This window comes from Doryrhamphus excisus, chromosome 13, assembly GCF_030265055.1.
Source record: "Doryrhamphus excisus isolate RoL2022-K1 chromosome 13, RoL_Dexc_1.0, whole genome shotgun sequence".
In the NCBI taxonomy this organism is placed as follows: Eukaryota; Metazoa; Chordata; class Actinopteri; order Syngnathiformes; family Syngnathidae; genus Doryrhamphus; species Doryrhamphus excisus.
Genome location: NC_080478.1, coordinates 20,998,917 through 21,018,769, shown reverse-complemented (window position 1 = coordinate 21,018,769; position 19,853 = coordinate 20,998,917). Strand labels below are relative to the sequence as shown.

At 48.1% G+C, this 19,853-nt stretch overlaps 1 protein-coding gene across 1 annotated transcript in view; it reads right to left on the bottom strand.

The window, feature by feature from the left end:
- Nucleotides 1-2,998: 2,998 nt before the first annotated feature.
- LOC131140714 (uncharacterized) overlaps nt 2,999-19,853 on the bottom strand; it is a 72,425-nt gene continuing 55,570 nt past the window's right edge. Inside the window, exons 80-109 of the mRNA XM_058091380.1 lie at nt 19,364-19,606; nt 17,658-17,765; nt 17,244-17,371; nt 16,936-17,041; nt 16,587-16,706; nt 16,007-16,447; nt 15,258-15,743; nt 15,005-15,178; nt 14,217-14,336; nt 13,209-13,402; nt 12,989-13,130; nt 12,666-12,908; nt 12,416-12,568; nt 12,125-12,301; nt 11,856-12,011; nt 11,131-11,253; nt 10,890-11,060; nt 10,690-10,823; nt 10,424-10,628; nt 10,103-10,285; nt 9,042-9,149; nt 8,510-8,664; nt 8,217-8,364; nt 8,051-8,145; nt 7,326-7,563; nt 6,008-6,202; nt 5,521-5,634; nt 5,034-5,189; nt 3,754-3,912; nt 2,999-3,243 (exon numbers count right to left, since the gene is read on the bottom strand). Coding sequence (XP_057947363.1) covers nt 3,073-3,243; nt 3,754-3,912; nt 5,034-5,189; nt 5,521-5,634; nt 6,008-6,202; nt 7,326-7,563; nt 8,051-8,145; nt 8,217-8,364; nt 8,510-8,664; nt 9,042-9,149; nt 10,103-10,285; nt 10,424-10,628; nt 10,690-10,823; nt 10,890-11,060; nt 11,131-11,253; nt 11,856-12,011; nt 12,125-12,301; nt 12,416-12,568; nt 12,666-12,908; nt 12,989-13,130; nt 13,209-13,402; nt 14,217-14,336; nt 15,005-15,178; nt 15,258-15,743; nt 16,007-16,447; nt 16,587-16,706; nt 16,936-17,041; nt 17,244-17,371; nt 17,658-17,765; nt 19,364-19,606 — 5,346 coding nt within the window. The 3' untranslated portion in view covers nt 2,999-3,072. The remainder of the gene's footprint in view (nt 3,244-3,753; nt 3,913-5,033; nt 5,190-5,520; nt 5,635-6,007; nt 6,203-7,325; nt 7,564-8,050; nt 8,146-8,216; nt 8,365-8,509; nt 8,665-9,041; nt 9,150-10,102; nt 10,286-10,423; nt 10,629-10,689; nt 10,824-10,889; nt 11,061-11,130; nt 11,254-11,855; nt 12,012-12,124; nt 12,302-12,415; nt 12,569-12,665; nt 12,909-12,988; nt 13,131-13,208; nt 13,403-14,216; nt 14,337-15,004; nt 15,179-15,257; nt 15,744-16,006; nt 16,448-16,586; nt 16,707-16,935; nt 17,042-17,243; nt 17,372-17,657; nt 17,766-19,363; nt 19,607-19,853) is intronic.

The following is a 19,853-nucleotide window of genomic DNA, read 5'->3' as shown; positions in this document are numbered from 1 at the left end:
CCTCTATGCTAACAGCTCGTACTGTCGTATGTGCGAGCGTCATGGTTTCTTGGGATGCGGATGAGAGGTACTCACAGGGTGGCGAGGAGAGGACTCCATGGCGACCGCTCATCATCGGATCACTAGAACCCCTCCAACACACACACACACACACACCTCCTCCTCCTCCTCCTCCTCTTCCTCTAAACAACCGGATGACAACTCGCAGCAGACAACTCGAGATCTCCTGGAGAACCTTACAGCCTCTAACAAGCTAATGATGACCACCACCACCCAAAGTGGGGGCTGGGGGTCATTTTGTGGTCTGTGGCAGAAAATGGAAAAATCTGAAGTTGCATAAACTGGAAAAATCTGAAGTACAGGGTATATTAAAGTCAAAATATGACCCACAAAAAGGCTTCATTTTTACGAGGTTAGGAAAAATTATGTCATTTTAGTAGCATAAGGATGAAATATTCAAGAAAATTGAATTAAAAAAGATGAATTTTAAAGCTATAATATTACTATTATTGTAAAACTGAAAATAAATATTAAAAAAACAACAAAAATGGGGGAGAAAAGAGCAAAGTTCAAAGTCCATACAAATAATATGTAATATTCTATACAGGAATGTATATGACAAAGCTGAAATTGAAGTGAAATATAAACAACTTCTAAGCAGTGGCGAGCTACATGGTGGGGCACGCCCCCCCCCCCCCCCCCACCGGCCACACACCAGCCACCCTAGTGGCCACCCCCACAGCCCCAACGCGGCCCTGTGGTGCCGAACACGAAGTGGCCAAGCAGAGGGGAGCCGCATACAGAACACCTGAAATACATCAAACACTACATGCAATGAGTCCCTCAAACAGTAATACAAAATCTAACTCCCCCCGAAGGCATCACCGTTATTCCAACTTCAAGAAGACAACATACGTCCAAAAGGACACAAAAGCTGGCAGTCCCGCACCATAAAGACGCCAAACACAAGCAGCCAGTTCATGCTAAAGCTGGTCCAGATCTTCTTGGGATTACAGGTGCTTTTTACTGCTGCTGGATTTAGATCAGTGGAACATTCCGGTCACACGGAGCAGCTGTCAGAAGGAGACGTCCATCTGCTATGAGTGTCCATTGACAGCATCACGCCATCACCAGCGACACCGAAGCTGAGGCGCACACAGTGAGGAGGTAGGAAAGCTGCGCCGCGCCATGGTGGACCTCGACAACACAAACCATCACAACGGTTCCCTCAGCAACGGGCCACCTGTCCGACTTGGTTCACTTTGGGGGTCAAAGTCTTAGCATTTAGGCAAGTCAAATAATAAAAATGAATTTGGATTCTTCTGCTGGGTTTTGGTCCTGAACATCAACAACAACCTGATGATGTGGAAAAGCTTCCAGATGAGTAGAAGCAGCTGGTGGAGACCCAACTCACGTTCATCTACTTAGAAGGCTTTAACCCTTTCAGCAGAGTCCCACACAATGAGCTTCATTCCCACAATGCATCTGTTCTCCGACCTACAGGTGGAAGAGCTCACCGTGTTTGACCCCTTCATGTCACTACACTCATAATTTCATAATCATATGCATAACGTTCACACGGGCACTTTGAATGCTGCTACTTGAGTGTGGCTACCTTTTAGCCCAGCGTTTGACTTTTGGGCTTTGCAACAGAAATGCTAACAATGCTAGCAACCCAATACAATGTGATAACATACAAACATTGTTTGCTTCAATACACTAAAGTGCTAAATCTCAATGTGATTTACAAAATGCTAAAATGCTAAAGCTACCACTTGGCAAGATAGTACCATAGAGTACCAGGAGGGTACCATAGTTCCAAGCATAGTTCCATAGTGATTTTACACCATACTATGTGAATGTATGGAAACAGTTAGCATGCTAATGCAAAGTATCAAAAGTGTCATTTTTTTCTAGCATGCTAGCACCGTAGCTTCATTTGTTGTCTTCCTACGATAAACATTCTAAAAGTCCCCTATTTTGTGATATACTGGACCATAGCATCCAGAATCATTCCATGATCCGGATCAGTCTCTGATCATCTGTAGACCCTGTTGGAAACTTGTCCAGCATTTTAGATGTTTCCATGTGCTCTGACCAATGTTTTTGGTGGAGTTATATGCACAAATGCAAAAAATGGGAATATCTCGCAATGTTGCTGTCCAACATTTGCAGCACTTCTTGAAATGCTGGCTTTTCACTTGTATTCAAGAGCAGCATTCCTTTTGCAGTAACTTGTTGTGCTGCTGTTTCAATTTAACTAACGACTGTTGACTGTCAGAACAAAGGTTCTGCATCTCATCTCAAAAATTCCTGGATCCAGACGTTGATCCGGATCACCCCCCCAAAATAATCACTTCTTCCATATCCCATTTAGGAAAATTCCTGAAAATGGCATCCAAATGCATTCAGAATTTTATTTATAAAGTTATTTGAACCACAAACAAACACGGGTAAAACCATAAGATAATAAATCATGTCTGCCTTCCTAGGATGTGGGAGCCATGAAAAAGCAGTTTATGGAAATGCTGCTGATGCGTATTAATGCTGGCTTGCTCTTCCCAGAAGCTTCTATGGTGCTCAAAATGTGACATCTGCACATTCCAGCATGGTGCTCGTGGTCCTGCGCCTCATTAACAGGCTTTGTTATGCAGGTCAGTCCCAGACGGGGGGGGGGGGGGGGGGGGGGGGGGGGGCTTGCTGGGGTGTTTACCCCCAGCAAGCCCCCATTGTTGAAAGCCGCAGTGCCAAGCTGATGGTGGTATTTTAATGTAAACATCATATACAGTATCTGGCCTAGTTACACAGTGTACTACGCATGCCCCCCCCCCCCCCACCCTGGGTTGGCAGTGCACTATTACAGCAGGGTGCAATACTTGCGTCAGTACACTTCAATAAATACTTGTGTGTGTACTTGTACTGGCAATGTAGTGCTGTAGTGCCTTCTTTGTTTCCCTGTGAAGTGCACTGCGTTTATGCACTTAAAATTGTAAGTATGCAAGTCAAATGGGACACAGCATCCTTCATCATCCTTCATCATCCTTCATCACCCTTCATCATCCTTATCTCCTCCTACCTGGCTTCAATGTGGTCGAAGAGATGCTGCCAGCGGTCGTTGACATCGTTGACCTTGTCGTTGACCTCGCCCTCCTTGGTCTTGTTGCTGGCGCTGATGAGTTGTTCTCCCAGCTGCTTCAAATGGCTTTTGTTCTCGCTGAACAGGTTGATTTCCTCCATGCAGTCCTGAAGGAGGACAAGGTGAAAGGACGATGGGACGGACAAGCGAGGCTAGCTCACCGTTAGCTTCATGCGGCTGAGTGAACGTTACGGTTATCATAACATCACTGAGGGCGTAGCTAGCTTGACACGAGTCTCATATTGGGACGTAACAGGAAATGGACACTTGTAGTCCAGGCGCCCGTGCATATTTAAAGCATAAACTATATCAAAGTAGCTAACGCATACTTCGGGGTTTCTGGATGCGACCCTCAGCGGAACAAGTTTGGACCCTGACCTAAGAAACGGCGGACAAAGAGAACTAGATTAGCTCCGCCTCTGCTGGTTCCCCCCCTGACAGCGTGACAAATGGAAGGCCCGAGGACCACGGCTCATAACAAAACCCTGCTGGGGATCGAACACCTGTCGCGTGTTGAACAATCAATTGTCCTGATGTCCCCTGAATGCCACTCAAAGTGTTTTTTCTGTTCTTATTCTTCCTGGGGTGCAGGGAGGGGGCGTGTCTTTTCCTCGTACCTTCTTCAGCTTCTCCACCATCTCCTCGATGTTGAGGTCGGCGGTGTGCGCCACTTGGTTCTGCATGTGGGCGAGCCAATCACAGAGCTCCTTGTTCTTCTCGTTGAAGATGATCCAAGCGTTGAGGCGATCGGCGATCTCTTGCTTACGTAGAGACACCTAGACGTAAGCAACATTTATTATTACTACTAGAACGCTCGTTATCGTTACGTCATCTCTGATACACGTCACCGATACCCGCGTTTCGTCTGGTCACCCAGCTTTTTGATTGATTGATTCATGTACTGGTCATGTGACTTGGGTGTGCAAATGAAGAAAGAAGGAAAAGTGAGTTTGATCACTGCATGACACCCCCCCCCCCCTCCCCCCCGCATTTAAATAGAAAAGCTCATTAGAGCGTCTCCCTCTACGACCATCTGTCCAACCCCCCCGACCCCCCCACTCGGACACACTTGTAAAGTCCACTGGCAGATGCTGGGATCACTCCTTGTTAGCGTCTTGACGATGGCTCACCACAAAGATCTTTCCTGGTGACGATGAACCACTCCAAACAACATCCACACTTGCTCCGCAAAGGTTCACTGCCCCGCCCACTTCCACTTTCAGGGTTTCCTTGGAAACTCAACAGTTGGTCCGACGCAAACTTAAACTTACAAAAACTGAAGCAATTTTAGCTAGCTAGCTAGCTAGCTACCTAGCTACCTAGCTACTTACCTACCTAGCTGCCTACCTACCTACCTAGCTAGGTACCGACCTACCTACCTAGCTAGCTAGTGACCTACCTACCTACCTACCTACCTAGCTAGCGACCTACCTACCTACCTACCTACCTAGCTAGCGACCTACCTACCTACCTACCTAGCTAGCAACCTACCTACCTAGCTAGCAACCTACCAACCTACCTACCTAGCTAGCTAGCAACCTACCAACCTACCTACCTAGCTAGCTAGCAACCTACCTACCTACCTACCTACCTACCTACCTAGCTAGCAACCTACCTACCTACCTACATACCTAGCTAGCTAGCTACCAATCTACCTAGCTAACTACCTACCTAGCTAGCTAGCTATCAACATTGATTGGTAGTGTCCCGTGATAACCGGAATGGAGCATTTTGCCACAATTCCCAACATTCCAACATTCAGGACAATCCTCCACATCCCTAAAATCCCCACTTGTACATTTCTGATGAGGTTCCAAATAAAAGTAGTGAAGGTGTGAGTAGATGTGAGATGATGATGATGATGATGATGATGAAGATGATGAAGAAGATGTCTGACCTTAAGGCATAGCTCCTCCCACTGGCAGTGCAGGTGCTCCACCTGCTCCTCCAGCAGCAACACGTCATCGGCCATGATGTACTGGCTCAGGTCCGTCTTCATGGTGCTCAGATCTGTCAGACCTTCAGCCCAGTCCTCCAGGGAGTCCTCGTTCTCCTGCATACCATCACACACACACGGAGTCAGGATCCCCCCTCAGACGCCCCTCTCCATGGCTCCCACTGCCGCCCTCACGCCACCCGGCCTCTTTCTGCCCCTCGCCCCGCTCTGGGGAACTCTTTTCTTTCTGTCAGGATGTCCCGCCCTAAAGGGGGATTAAGGGCCGGCGGGGGGAGGGGCCAAGGGATAAAGGCTTTGACGGGTCAGCGGGGGAGGAGTCGAGAGTTAAACTTGGCTTTGATTTCCTGAACATGGCCACCACGGAGCTCCTCTACACCGCCCCAGGTGAAGACCTACGGCGGCCATGTTGTCTTCTGCTTCAGCGCACCTTGTTGCCGAGCGGCTGGTCGTCACAATCTGGCAGCAGCTGGTTGAGTCTGGTCTTCATGTCCTTCAGCTGCAGTGTTTTGTCTGCCAGTCCTGCCTCGCAGCGCTCCCAGTTCTAGGTCACAGAACAACCCGCGTGAGCAGACACAGGAAGTACGCATCCAACATGGCGCATGAGGCCTTCAAGATGGGATGTGATGAGAAGCTCTAATCAGGAACATAATCCAATCATCCACACACACTTGGGCACTCAACAAGTGGGAGGTCTTCATCGAGTAGGTGTGGACCAGAGAGGGACAACCTCAGCTGGAACGAGTTACGACTTCCCAAATAAGGAAAATAAAGACTAATGAATTAATTAACTAATGAATTAATTAAGCCGAATGTTTCATCGTCTTTATGAATGAAATGGAGGAAAATCTTTGTCCAAATGATTGATTGACAGATGATTAGTCCTGATTTAGGGTTAGGGTTAGGGCTAGGGTTACCTCCACGATGGTCTGGGCCAGGTCCAGCCTGCGGCTCAGCAGACTTTGGAGGTTGTCCCACTCCTCCTGCAGCGTTCCCAGGTCCATCTGGATCTGGCTCTGGGTCTCCTCGTCAGCCATGGAGAAGAGCTGGCGGCCCACCTCCAGGGTGTGAATGAAACTGCACTGATACCTCTGGAAGAGCAGCTCGGTGTGCTGATGGGGGTGGGGGGTGGGGCGGGGGGGGGTCGTAACAGAGTGAGTGAGTGGTCAGCGAGGGGCTTTGATTTTCCAGGAAACATCAACAGGCTTGTTTAAGACCTTCACGCCGCCATTAAAGTATGCACACGTCTTTGTCCTCATCAAAGACGCAAGAGACTTCCTCCTTCGCTGTGATCAGTGCTGCAATCACACGTTCCTTATTTGGCTTCATCATCCTAAGCCTTCCTTCTACTACGTGGGGGTACATGGGGGTACATGGGGGTACATGGGGGTACTGCCATTTTTATTTTGGAATAACAAATATAGTTACTGTCAACATTTCAGCTTTGTTTTTGGCTCTATTTTTTTATCTTCATTCATTCATTCATTTTCTACCGCTTATCCTCACGAGGGTTACGGGGGTGCTGGAGCCTATCCCAGCTGTCTTGGGTACCCTGGTACACACTGGTGGCCAGCCAATCCCAGGGCACATATAGGCAAACAACCATTCACACTCACATTCATACCTATGGACAATTTGGAGTGGCTAATTAACCTAGCATGTTTTTGGAATGTGGGAGGAAACCGGAGTACCCGGAGAAAACCCACGCATGCACGGGGAGAACATGCAAACTCCACACAGAGATGGCCGAGGGTGGGACTGAACTCGGGTCTTTTAGCTGTGAGGTCTGTGTGCTAACCACTCGACCGCCATGCAGCCCCATTTTTGCAAATATTATTTTTTTTAATTATTTTTATTGTAAAATATTTATTGCACCATTAAAAAAATATATTTATAGGCCTAAGTAATAACCTATTGAAAAAATAGGTAAAAAAAAATTTAAAAAATTGCTAAAAAATAAATTGGGCGAGAAGCAGGGATTGAACTCGGGTCTCCTAGCTGTGAGGTTTGTGCGCTAACATTTTTTTATGTTATTTAATTTTATTTCTGAGCCAATACAAAACAAGCCCCAGGACCACAGGTTGGACACCAGTGCCAAGCCAAATAACCCGAACCCTGAATGAACCCGGAATTACTTGGGACCCAACTGGACTAGTTTGTTGCCTGAGCTGACTGCTGTGGATACCAAGACAGGAAGTTAGCGTGTTAGCCGTAGATGTTACAAGTCCGGCCCACCTGGAGGTCCCGGAGCGAGCATCGCAGCTGCTGCAGGCTGCATCGGTTGGGCCCGCCCCCGCCCAGCGGCAGCAGGATCTGAGTGTCGGACAGGAAGCGCTGCAGCTTCTTCAGGCTGCGCCGGTAAAGGTGCCACTGCCTGACCAAACCCTCCACCAGGGAGCGCCGCTGGTCAGCCCGCCGCACGGCGCCCTGCCAGTGCTCCCTCAGCTGGGTCAGCTTCAGGATGAAGTCGCTCCTGCAGGAACAACATGTGGAGTTTTTCTTAAAGACGTTTTTATAGCCTGGTTTTATGGAAATACATGGTTCTTTTTTTCCCTGTGTGAGTTAATACCGTACTTTTAAGCCAAAACACTGTAGGTGTTCCTTGGAGTCATCAGTGAAATAATCACTGCAAAGAACAGAACCTGCACTTGATTCATCCGTAGTTGTCCTAAACTTTCATCTTTTGGAAAAGAAAAACTCTCCACAACCACTCGGATGCTATGAACATCCAGCAGCAACACAACATTGGGACATGACGACTACTTTGATGAAAGCTATATTGAAGCAAGTAGACAATCTACCCCAGGAAGCATTTGTTTACGTCTGCTTTGGCTGAGAGATGTTACTCAGATGACATCACTAACTGACATTTAATTTCAGCAAATTTACCGTTGGCTTTCAAAAAGTGAACAACATCCAAGAGAATTCTAAACGTTGATGGATTGGCGGCGTGTCGTTACCTGTCGTCCACCTCTCCTCTCTGCAGCAAGCGAAGCGCGTCGGAGATGACGGAATGGAGGATCTGGTGGCCGATGGACAGCTCCACCTGGAATCGCTGAGTCGCCACCACAATAAATCTTTCACCGTTCCAACAGGGCGGAGCTGCGACAACGATGGCGTTCTTACCTGGTGAGTGCACAGCTGCTGCCTGAGGCCGGCGTACGACCCCGACACGTCGACGGCCAGCTGATCTTCCATCCTCTGCAGGAACGCCATCCAGCTCTCGCACTTCTTCTCAAAGGTCTGCTGCCTCAAGGCGTCCGTCTGCAGCTCACTGACAAAAAGAAGCAGTGGAATCCATGACGTCTTAGCGGGGAGACATCTTGGTTACGTGACATACGCTTCTTTATAGAACGTAAGCTGGGACAAAACCAAATCCTTGTTTCAAGACCCGTCCTGGTCCTCACACGGTCACCCACCTGCAGGCCTCTTCGGCTCGGGCGGACGCGTCTCTCCAGCGGCAGTTGAGCAACTGCAGGCGGCGTGCGGCATCGTCGGCCAGCGTGACGCCGTGGCTCAGCTCGTTTAGCACGTCCAGGTCGGCGGTCAGGGCGCTCAGCTCCAGGAAGCCAGACTGCCAACATATGGCGCCATTAGAGAGACCGTCTGGACACCGGGGGGGGGGGGACACCAGCCCCCCCATTCTGTCATCACCTCTAATCTTATTGGCTCCTCCTCACAGGTGCTGACATTACTGCATTGCCAGCACACCAGGTACATTTGTAGTACTTTAATAATAGAAATATACACTTTTGACACAAGGGCTTGCTCCTGCTAGCTTGATGTTGACGTCCTACGATTTTGGATCAACACCCAATTACCCTGATTTCAGAAACCTGACCAGAGAAAACGCGTACCCGGAGATCCTATTCAGGAGTAGAGTACCACAAATGCATCCACGTTGGCAGGAAAGCAACCTTGTTCCATGTGGAACAAAGATTGTGGTCTCACCTGGTCCGTGCTGCGGTGCGTGTCCTCCAGCCACACCAGCCAACGTCCCAGTTTGGACTCCAGCTCGTCCAGGAGGCTGCTGACCTCCTGCAGCGTCTCCAGCTCCTCCTACTCACAAATACGGGAGCATATGTTCTCCTTCGTTTGTAGGTCAGTGTGACACAACACGAACATCTACACACTCCGGGACGGGATCAATATTTCACTATGTTATTGCTCATTAATAATAATCAGAATAATGTGATCAATATTTCACAACACGAACATCTACACACTCCAGGACGGGATCAATATTTCACTATGTTATTGCTCATTAATAATAATCAGAATAATGTGTGAAATATTTCACAACACGAACATCTACACACTCCGGGACGGGATCAATATTTCACTATGTTATTGCTCATTAATAATAATCATAATAATAATAATAATAATAATAATAATAATAATAATAATAATAATATAATAATCATAATAATAATATAATAATAATACTAATAATCATAATACTAATAATAATACTAATAATCATAATAATAATAATATAATAATAATAATAATAATATAATAATAATAATAATATAATAATAATAATAATATAATAATAATAATAATATAATAATAATACTAATAATCATAATAATAATACTAATAATCATAATAATTATACTAATACTAATACTAATAATACTAATACTAATAATAATAATAATAATAATAATAATAATAATAATAATAATAATATAATAATAATAATCATAATAATAATATAATAATAATACTAATAATCATAATGCTAATAATAATACTAATAATCATAATAATAATAATAATAATATAATAATAATAATCATAATAATAATACTAATAATCATAATAATTATACTAATACTAATACTAATAATACTAATACTAATACTAATACTACTACTACTACTACTACTACTACTACTACTAATAATAATAATAATAATAATAATAATAATAATAATAATAATAATAATAATAATAATAATAATAATAATTAACCAAAGTCCATTTGAGGAAAGAGAAAGCACCCTCAGCTCAGCTTGCTTCCCAGCCAGCGTCTCGCTCAGCTGCAGGACCCCACGTGACAGCAACCTGCTCTCTGATTGGACCAGAGCTGCAGCTGAGGGCTCCAGGCAGCCAATCAGGTCCTTGGAGGAGTCCAGCACCTCCTGCAGGTCAAACTGCAACGCATCGGCTCTCTCACGCAAAGTCTGAACAGAAGTGAACCAGAGGACACATAATGAGGGGGTGGACAAGTACTTTGTACTAACAGTACTAACAGTACTAACAGTACTAACAGTACTAACACAATAAAAGTAAAATAAATACAAATTCAAGCTCCTTCTCACCTGGACTTGGCGTGCGGTCTCGGTGATGCCGTCGACCGTGTTGGCTGGCCTGCTGGCGCCCCCCAGGATGCGCGTGGCGTCCCCCTTCAGAGTCTTGACCCGCTGCGAGAAGGCAGCAGCACTCCGGGCGTAGACATCCCACGCTGACAGGATGTCACGGCTCCTCTGGAGGCGCTGGTCCAACGCCACGGACGCGCTGCTCCAACTGCAGGAAGCGCTCGTGTTATCCCAGCGCCGCCTGCTGGGGGCGTGAGCGTGTGCATTACCTGTGTCTCTGTCGGGTCATCTCCTCGGTGAGAAGGGAGGCTGCAGCAGGATGGATGAGGTCTTCCAGGGCGGTGAGGGTTTGATTGAGCTGGTCCCACTCCACCTCGGAGGTCTCCATCTCCTCATTGAGATCCTGTTTGGAAAGAGGACACAAGAGAGCTCTACTTGATGGATCCACCTGACGTGATGGGAGTTTTACCTCCAGCTGGTTCAGGAGGTCTCTGTGGGCCTGCAGGGAGAGTCGAGGGCCGTGGAGATACGCCAACATGTGCGAGGTCGTCACGTGTCTCAGCCTCACGCCGCAAAGTCTGTCGTCCGCCGAGAGCCACAGCCGCCTGGCTTCAAGAAGACCGCTCTTCACGGCTTCATTCTGGAAGTCCAGCAGAATCATGGGAACGTTGCTGTGGGCGCATTCTGCTGTTAGCATTAGCAACGCTGACCTGCTGTGCTAGCGCCGTGCAGGCCATGCTGGACTCAGACGTCTGACGCCTCAAATGTCTGCCAGGTTGGCTGGACATCTCCTGCAGAGCCGCAGCTCTCACTTGGATCTGCTCCTCCAGGTTCTGGTGGACATTCACACCTTTACTTACTCATTCTGGCCTATAGGTTTTATATATATATATATATATATATATTTATGTGTTTGGTGATTTTTTTATTTATTTATTTTGTGTTTTTTATTTAGTTTTATTATTTTCATTTATTTATTTGTACAAATTTATGGATTTTTGGTCAAAATAATTATTTTTTACTTTTTATTTTGTGTTTTTTTATTTATTATTTTATTATTTATATATTATTAATATCATATATACATATATTTTTTTTATTATTTTATGTTTTTCTGCTAAAAAAACACGTTATTCACCAATAACAGCATAAAAATGCAATAAAAACACCCTGAATGTGATGTAATCATTGCTACAGCCACTTTTATTGTCAATGTTGATCTGAAATCGGGAGAGAGAGATGAGTCGTATGTCAGAAAGTGACATTTTTATGGGCGTACCCATTTTGCCGTTTACTCGTAAGTAGTTCCATTTTTTTTGCCCATGTTGACCTAAACTGTCTCCTCATTTCTCGGATGCAGCCCTTGGTGGAGAACCTTTAGACGCCCCTGAACTAACTGGTTTTAGAAAAGGACCAAGATGGCCAGAAGACTGACCTTGCAGGTGTCTACGCTCCTCCCAAGCTCTCCCAGGCCGCGGGGGGTCCGAGCCGACTCCACCCACAGCTTCTGATCTGCGATCCAGCGGTCGATCCGCTGGAGAGCGACTTCCTGCTCCGTCCTGATCCGCAACTCCTCCTCCAGCCTGTCGGTCTGGCGCCACACAGCAGGAGACGGGACCAGGACGGGTCCACAAGATCCAGAAGGTGATGCAAGGGAAGACCAAGTAGCAAATACAAAGACTTGCTTTGGTGGGACGTCCGTACCTGAGAGCTCAGCGTCGCCTGCAAAGCGAGCCAGCGATGGTTGAGGCCACCTTGATCTTCTGCAAACTGGTTTTCTTCATAGCGCCCCCAGTGGCAACCCCCGGTACTGCAGCTCTGTGATGGCTGACTGGCGTGGTCCAGCGTGGCCTGATGGGCTGACATCTCCACCTGATAGTCCTGAGAAGGCAGGCGAGTTATTTTACTCAACCAAGTCATGATACGTGGATCATATTTCTAGATGATTATTATTTCACGTGGCCTTGCTTTGTGTACGGGAAGCGACACCTCTACCTTACAGGACTTGAGACGCTGTTTGAGCTCAAGGCTAGTCCACGAGGCGGGTTCCATCAGGTGGTGTTGCTCTCCCAGTCCTAACTCCACCTCCTCCAGCAAGACCAGCATCTCCAGCAGCGCCTCCTGGTGGCTCAACATCTCCATCCACCACTGCAGGAAAGAGGAGAGAAAATGGAGTTTTTGCAACCAAGAACCGCGTCGCATGTGTCATGTGACACTCTGGTCTGGATCTCCTCAACCTCCTCACCTTGTGTAGAGCTTGTTGGACCACGGGGAAGTCCACCATCAGACCAGACCAGTCCTGTTCCAGTTGTCTGAGCTGGGCGCCAACATAATCAGGATGGGGTTCCGAGGCGTGCTGCGGGGACGCCTGGGTCTCCGGGTCTTCATCGGAGTCTTCATCAGCTTGGCTCAGCTCAGCCAGTTGGGCGCCAGCGCTGAGAAGCACCGCTTTAAGTCGCCGTTGGTCCTCCAGCTCTTTGCTCAGCGTCTGTGTAGGTCGGGATACGGTTTGTCTCAGCAGCCATGTTGTCCATGGTCATGTGACCTGCTCATGACCGGCAAACTCACCACAAAGCCACCGTACTCGTCCCGCCTCCGCTCGCCATCTGCGTCATCGGCAGCAGCCGAGATGACCAGATGCCTCCACCTGTCAATCATTGCCCTGGCCCCGCCCATCCAGGCCGTAAGGGCAGCCGAGTCACAAACGAAACTGGCGATAAGAAACAAAAAATTATTTTCTTTCTTTCTTTTCTTTCGTGTGAGGAATGACGCCAACGTTCGATGTCACCTCTTCCTCAGCCTCATCCTCCTGTCCACTTTGCCACCGTCTATCTTCAGCCTCTTCTGAAGACCTCTCCGACGGGACTCCAGCCGACTGCAGGCCACACCCACTGCCACGCAGCCCGCCCCCTGCAGCGTAAGCCCCGCCTCCAACATCTGACCGAGCCGAGCTGCGTTCCTTTCCAGAACGGAACCGAGCTCCTGTCGGATAAAAGAACATCAGAATAAATCATCATCATCATCATCATCATTTATGGGTGGATGAGTGGTTAGCATGCTGGCCACGCATTCAAGAGATGGGGATTCGATTCTCTGTGTGGAGTTCGCATCTTCCCTCGCTCGTGTCTGGGATTTCTCCGGGTGCTCCGGTCTCCTCCCACATTCCCAAAACATGCTAGGTTAGCTGGACTGGCGGATCTAAGCTGGTGTGTTGGTCTGTATGGAACCAGTCCAGGGTGCGCCCAACCACAGCTGGGATAGGCTCCAGCATTCCGGCGGTATCGAAAATGGATGGTTCCTTTAGCTGTATTTTAGGTGTGAACCTACTACAACTAGACCACTAGCGTAGGAATGGAACTCCTTTGTGGACCTCCTTTGAGGGCCTCCTGATCTCAAATGTAAACAAACAAAATGGCTGACTGTAACGAGCTTGTTGGATGGCGACTCGTTTACAAAGTCTGCTTATCTTCGTCTCTTTGAAGGCCACGCTAACTTTGTTGCTCATCGTATGACAAGAGAAGAGCGACGCCTCCTTTTCCATCCCGGATAAATAAGCCTCATATTTCCAGGTGGAGGAAGGAGTGAGAGGGAATATGAAGCCAGATAAATTGTAGTCGGAGGTCCTGGATAATAAAGCCCGGGAACGCCGTGTGCCTTGAGAGAAAGCATCCCATTGGCTGATATTTCATTGAGCAGAAGGAGCAGAAGGAGCACAGGGAGCCTCCTGGTCTCCAAATGATACCAACAGAAGATGGGAGGCTTGCTGTCCAGTAAATGATGTTCTCATGAAGATTACCTGGTACATACACAGCAGCTTTGACGCATCCCTCCCCACGTGCATCCTGGGAAATGAAGTCTCCAGACCCCTCAGCAGGGACTCGGACCAGGCGGCTTCCTCCTCCCACTGTGACCACATCTGACATAAATAAAATATTTATTGTACCATTAAAAAATATATATTTATAGGCCCAAGTAATAACCTATTGAGTGTTATTGACCTGTCACGTGATTAATAATAATAATAATAATTATAATAATTGCTCTGAGAACACAGCATTTCATCTATGTACAGTTCCTAGGACAAAGATGGACCCTGAGTTGGTCAAGTGTGGGAACCCCTGCTGTCAACATTCCCGTACATTATAAGGTGGAATATATCTGTCCAACTCCAGAACTGTTTGGAAAATATTAAGTTCATATGGAATATCGATATCAAGTTCTGGGTGTACCCCGCCTCTTGGCTAAAGAATGCTGGTGTAGGCTCCAGCACACCTCATGACTCCAGTGAGGATAAGCAGTATAGCATTGTACTACCATAGTACATAGTACAATGGATTATATATAGATTATATATAGCACTCATGGCACCAACGTTCTTAGTAAGGGTGTCACATTCAGACTAACAGCAACAATAGGAGATGTTTATGTTGTCCTGGAAGTTAAAAATATGGGATTTACCAGGAAAAATGGGAGCGTTACGGGAGGGAGGTAAGCTATGCGCCCAAAAGACGACATTTGAGACCCAGCGTTGGAGAAGGCACCTGAACTTCCTGTCGTTCCTCATCTCCCAAGTGTGTGTCCCACCTGGAGGATTCGTCCCATGTTGACCCCTTTCTCCAAGGCCTGCTTCTGGAGCGGGAGCGCCTCCTCCTGAAGGTCCCGCATTACCGCCTCCCACTTCTGGAGGGCGCTCTCTGGAAGTGTCTTGGTCAGGAACTGCAGGCGGTCTAAATGTCGGCTCAGAAACTGGAAGAGCCTCTGTTAGGAAGAAAGACCAATCAGTCGAGTACCGAGAAGAAAAGCGAGTCCAGCCCTAACGTTTCCGTGGCACGCCCACCATGTGAGCGCTGAGCTGCTGCTGGAGCCGAGTCCTACTCTGGAGATGCAGGTTCTGATCCAGGCGTTCCGAGGCCAGAGCAAGCAGATCCCTGAGGCTCCACACCAGCCGCTCGCAGTGCTTCAGCGCCTCCTCACCGCGGGGGCTCATGCCGCACGGGGCGGCGTGCACTTCCTGCAAGCAAACATGGCTGCCGAATCCTCTGACATGCGACATCATCTCCTCGCCCTGATGGCACACCTGCAACATGGCCGCCTGCTCCACCAGAGAGGAGGGAAGGTGGCGACGTGTCTCCGCCCCCATCAGGGGGTCCACGTCGTCAGCCTGCTCCACCAGAGAGGAGGGAACATGGTGACGGGTCTCCGCCCCCATCAGGGGGTCCACGTCGTCAGCCTGCTCCACCAGAGAGGAGGGAACATGGCGACGTGTCTCCGCCCCCATCAGGGGGTCCACGTGGTCAGCCTGCTCCTGCATGAAGGTCACAGCCTAAAGCGACATCACACATCCTACGCTTAGTCACGTTTCATAGACAAGATGGCGACTACTGAGGGCCGTAAATCACCATCACCGCACGTTTACCACGTTTACCGTCCGGGCACTGGGTACTACTGCATTTTGCTGTACTTGTACACTGAAAAGTACACCAACCTACACAGCATTTGTTGACACACAATGTGACCAATCAGGAGGCTCCGCCTACTTAGCGTTGCGGCTAATAATAAATAACGATATAAATAAAGTTAGGCTACCTGTGGCGTTGACTTTTGCTCCTCCTGGTTTTCCAGTTGTTGATCTCGACTGACCAACGCCGCCTGCACCGCAGGAAGGATCCTACAGAGGGCGTCCACGCACCGCTGGACACAGGCCGACCCCAGGACGCCCATGACCTTTGCCCCCTGAGTGGCCAACTCATGGTGGAGGGCGGACATGTCGGTGGCCAGCGTCTGGACGAGAAGATCAGCACGTGAGGCTCCAACGAGGTCGTCTCTAATTCTTTCATTTTGTGCCACCTGGAAGTGGACTCGTGTCTGGAGGTCTTCCTGGTCTTCCTGGTCTTCCTGGTCTTCAGGCGTGACTCCAGTCGTGGGGAGAAGATGGTTGATGGAGGTCAGAAAGATGGTCAGCTCCCACAGCTCATGAAGGACGTCCTCTTCCAGGGCACCATGAGGGGCGTCCAGGGTGGACGTCCTCTGGGGGTCATTGACGAAACGACAAATGAGGTAAAGTTACGCAACAACACACTGATTGGCAGCCTTGGGGGGGGGGGTCACGGCGCCCTTCCTGGACACACCCAGTGTAAATCAGCCCCTCCCGCCAACATCAGCTCACCTCGGCCCACCGTCCCAGATCTCGCAGGCGTCCGACGTGAGCATGGAGCTGTCGGAGGCTGTCAGAGCCAATCAGGCGTCCCGCTGCTCCATCCCGACGCGTCGCTGATGAGTTTGTCACCTGATGTGGCGCACAGACGAGGACAGGAGCTCAGAGGAACACGCCACGCTCATCAAGCCCCGCAGGAGCTCCCATAACACCAAGGAGGCAACAAAGTGTCTCGGGCTCCGAGGAGGTGATAATCAAGCGTGGCGGGGGGGTGAGGGGGGGGGGGGGGGGGGGACCAATTTGCGGTGTGAAGAGTGATGATCAAGCACGCCGTCCTCAGCATGGATGATGGACGCCTTACCTCGGAGCCAGGAAGCAGCCAGCTCTCCTCCACGGCCAGAAGCCGACTGTGAAGACCGTCCCACGTCTCACGAGCACTGCCGTCCTCGTCCTCAGTGGGACGCCTCCTGGGGGGGGGGGCATTAAAGAACACACCTCAAACATTCACAATGATTTTACACCAGGGCTGACTTTCCTGAACAAAACTAACTTCCAACTTTGAGATGAGATTTCACAACAACAAGAACATCAAATCATCATTTTTCATCATCGGCATTGTTTTACTACAAAAGGTAGACGTGTGAATATGAGCGGAATACTTATCGTTACCGTGGCGACAGCAGGACCTGCTCCTGGGGCTCCTGGGGCCCCTGGGGCCCCTGGCTGAGGCGGCGAGCGCCGGCGATAGCGATGGCCTGCGTCAAACCTCGCTGCTCGCTGAGCTGCTGCTCCAACTCCTGCATCCAAGACCATATCAACGTTATTTCACAACCGACCCTGCAGGACAACCAGCGGGATGACAGTGAAAGGACGAGGAAGATGGCGGTAGGTTGGCGGTAGGTTGGCGGTAGGTTGGCGGTAGGTTGGCGGTAGGTTGGCGGTAGGTTGGCGGTAGGTTGGCGTACGCAGCGGCCTCAAGATAAGAAGAAGAAGCTACCAACTAGCTACCAACTAGCTACCAACGAGGTGTCAATCAAGTCAGGCTGTCATCGTGCTGGGTTACAAGATGTTTCATAAGTCTACCTTCTGTTGCTGCAAGCTGCTCTGACGGAGAAGTTTGTTCCTCGGAGAGGAGAACATCTCCTGAAGGCTGCTGCTGTGTCTCAGCCTGGCCACCAGGGGGCGATCCGCCTGAAGGAAGACAGCTTCGTTGTTGTTCGTCATCACTTTCACATCATTACGGTATGAGAGATTTAGCTTATATATATATATATATATATATATATATATATATATATAATATCACATTATTTAGGGGGGCTTAAGAACATATTTTTTTAATCAACAAAAAATATGAAATTATTTAGGTGGGGCTTAAGAACATAATTTTTTTAATCAATAAAAAATATCAAATTATTAAGGGGGGCCAAAGAACATTTACATTTTTTTAATCTATAAAAAATATATTATTTAGGGGGCTAAAGAACATTTAATAAAATCAATAAAAAATATCAAATTATTTCGGGGGCTTAAGAACATTAAAAATAAATTTAAAAAAATCTATAAAAAATGAAATTATTTAGGGGTCTAAAGAACATTTAGTAATTTTTTTAATCTATAAAAAATATCAAATTATTTAGGGGGGCTTAAGAACATTTTGGGGGGTTTGAAGCCCCCCTAAAATAGGCCTAATGACGCCACTGGTCGGTAGAAATGGTTGCAGTATGGGTGGTAGTAAACTGGCTGGCGTTCACATGAAAAATAAAAGCGTGGATCGTGTGAAGGGGAGCCCTTTGAGCACGGGACTGGGAGGTGAGGGGGGGAGGCTCATCCAAAGGGAGGTGATGAGGAGGCAACTGATGAGGAGGCAACTGATGGGAGTGTGAAAGGAAGAGGTAACACCAAAGGATGGCTGAACATGGCTGGGAAGGACCCATCAAAGGAAGTTGGGTGACTATTTGAGGAGCTCGGAGGTGTTTAATTGAATACGAGGGAAGGTGTAATTAGTGTTAGATTTATTGTGGGGAAATATAGCACTAGCGTGTCTGTCAATGCAGCCCAGACAGTACTGAAAGGGGGCGGTAATAAAGCATGTTCGCTTCATTAGGTACACCATCCCATGGGATCCAATGCAACAAGCCATTATGAAAATATCAATAATAAACACCATTACAGTATATTTGAGCTAGCTAAATAAGGTCATCAAAGTATGAAACAATGAAGTATGTTTTCACAAAGAAACTCCACGTCTCATTTGACTTCCCTGCAGGTGAACTGGACAAACTTGAAATGTGACGCTCTCGTTATAGTCTCTTCTTGGCTCATGCAAATGAGGACTAATTAGCCCTGGGCGCTTTGGTTCTGTTCAAATGGGGGAGCTGGGTGGGAAATATGAACATGAACCTCTGGTTGTTTAACCATAGTTGACCAGAGATTGGAAGGCCAGCGAGGGCAAATAAATCCTCAAAAAAATTATATTATGAAAGCAGGAAGTGAACAAATGTAACAGTTAGTGATTGTAAAAGTACCAGATGGAGGGGTAGGATTTAATAAGCTTTGCTTCTTCCTACTCCTTTTGGACATGTGGAACTGGGAACTGATTATGGGATGCACTCAATTGTAATCTGATGCATGTTCAAATGAAATCAAAGCAATTAAAAGCAATTAAAAGCCTCCTAATTAAGGTGACCAAGAGACTAAATGGCACATCCAGGCTAACCATCCTTGGCAGCATTTCTAGCATGAAAGCCAGCAGCGCCCCCGAGTGGACGGACGCCCGCCCGCCGTACCTTCTCTGGTGTCTCTTTGAGGGTGAGCCTCCTCTCCTCTCCCTGCTTGTCCTCCAGCAGCTGCTGGAAGGACACCAGGTTGGACTTGAGGTCCTCCAGTTTGGACGCTAGGAGCTCAGCCGCCTCCCGTTGGGATTCGGGGGCGCCCGATGGAGGAGAATCGATCCGGTCGCGGTGCTGCTCGGCCACCAGGCCCAGCTCGGAGAGAATGGCCACCTTCTGCTCCAGCTCCAGGAACATCTCCTGGACCATGAAGACAAAGCCTTGTTAGATGCTTGAAGCTAGTAACAATCTAGACACGCCTGATCAACATTTTAGGACCAGTTGAAAAATGGCAAGAATGTAGATTTGGCCGTGTTGGATCTAAAGGAGGTACCCTCAAAATGCAAGAGGAAGAAATGGGAGTCTTCACCGCCGTTTCACGCCCCTGCACAAAACAAACCTGGAACAGCATACAAGCTGGTGTTGCCAGTCGTATGTGGGTCATGGA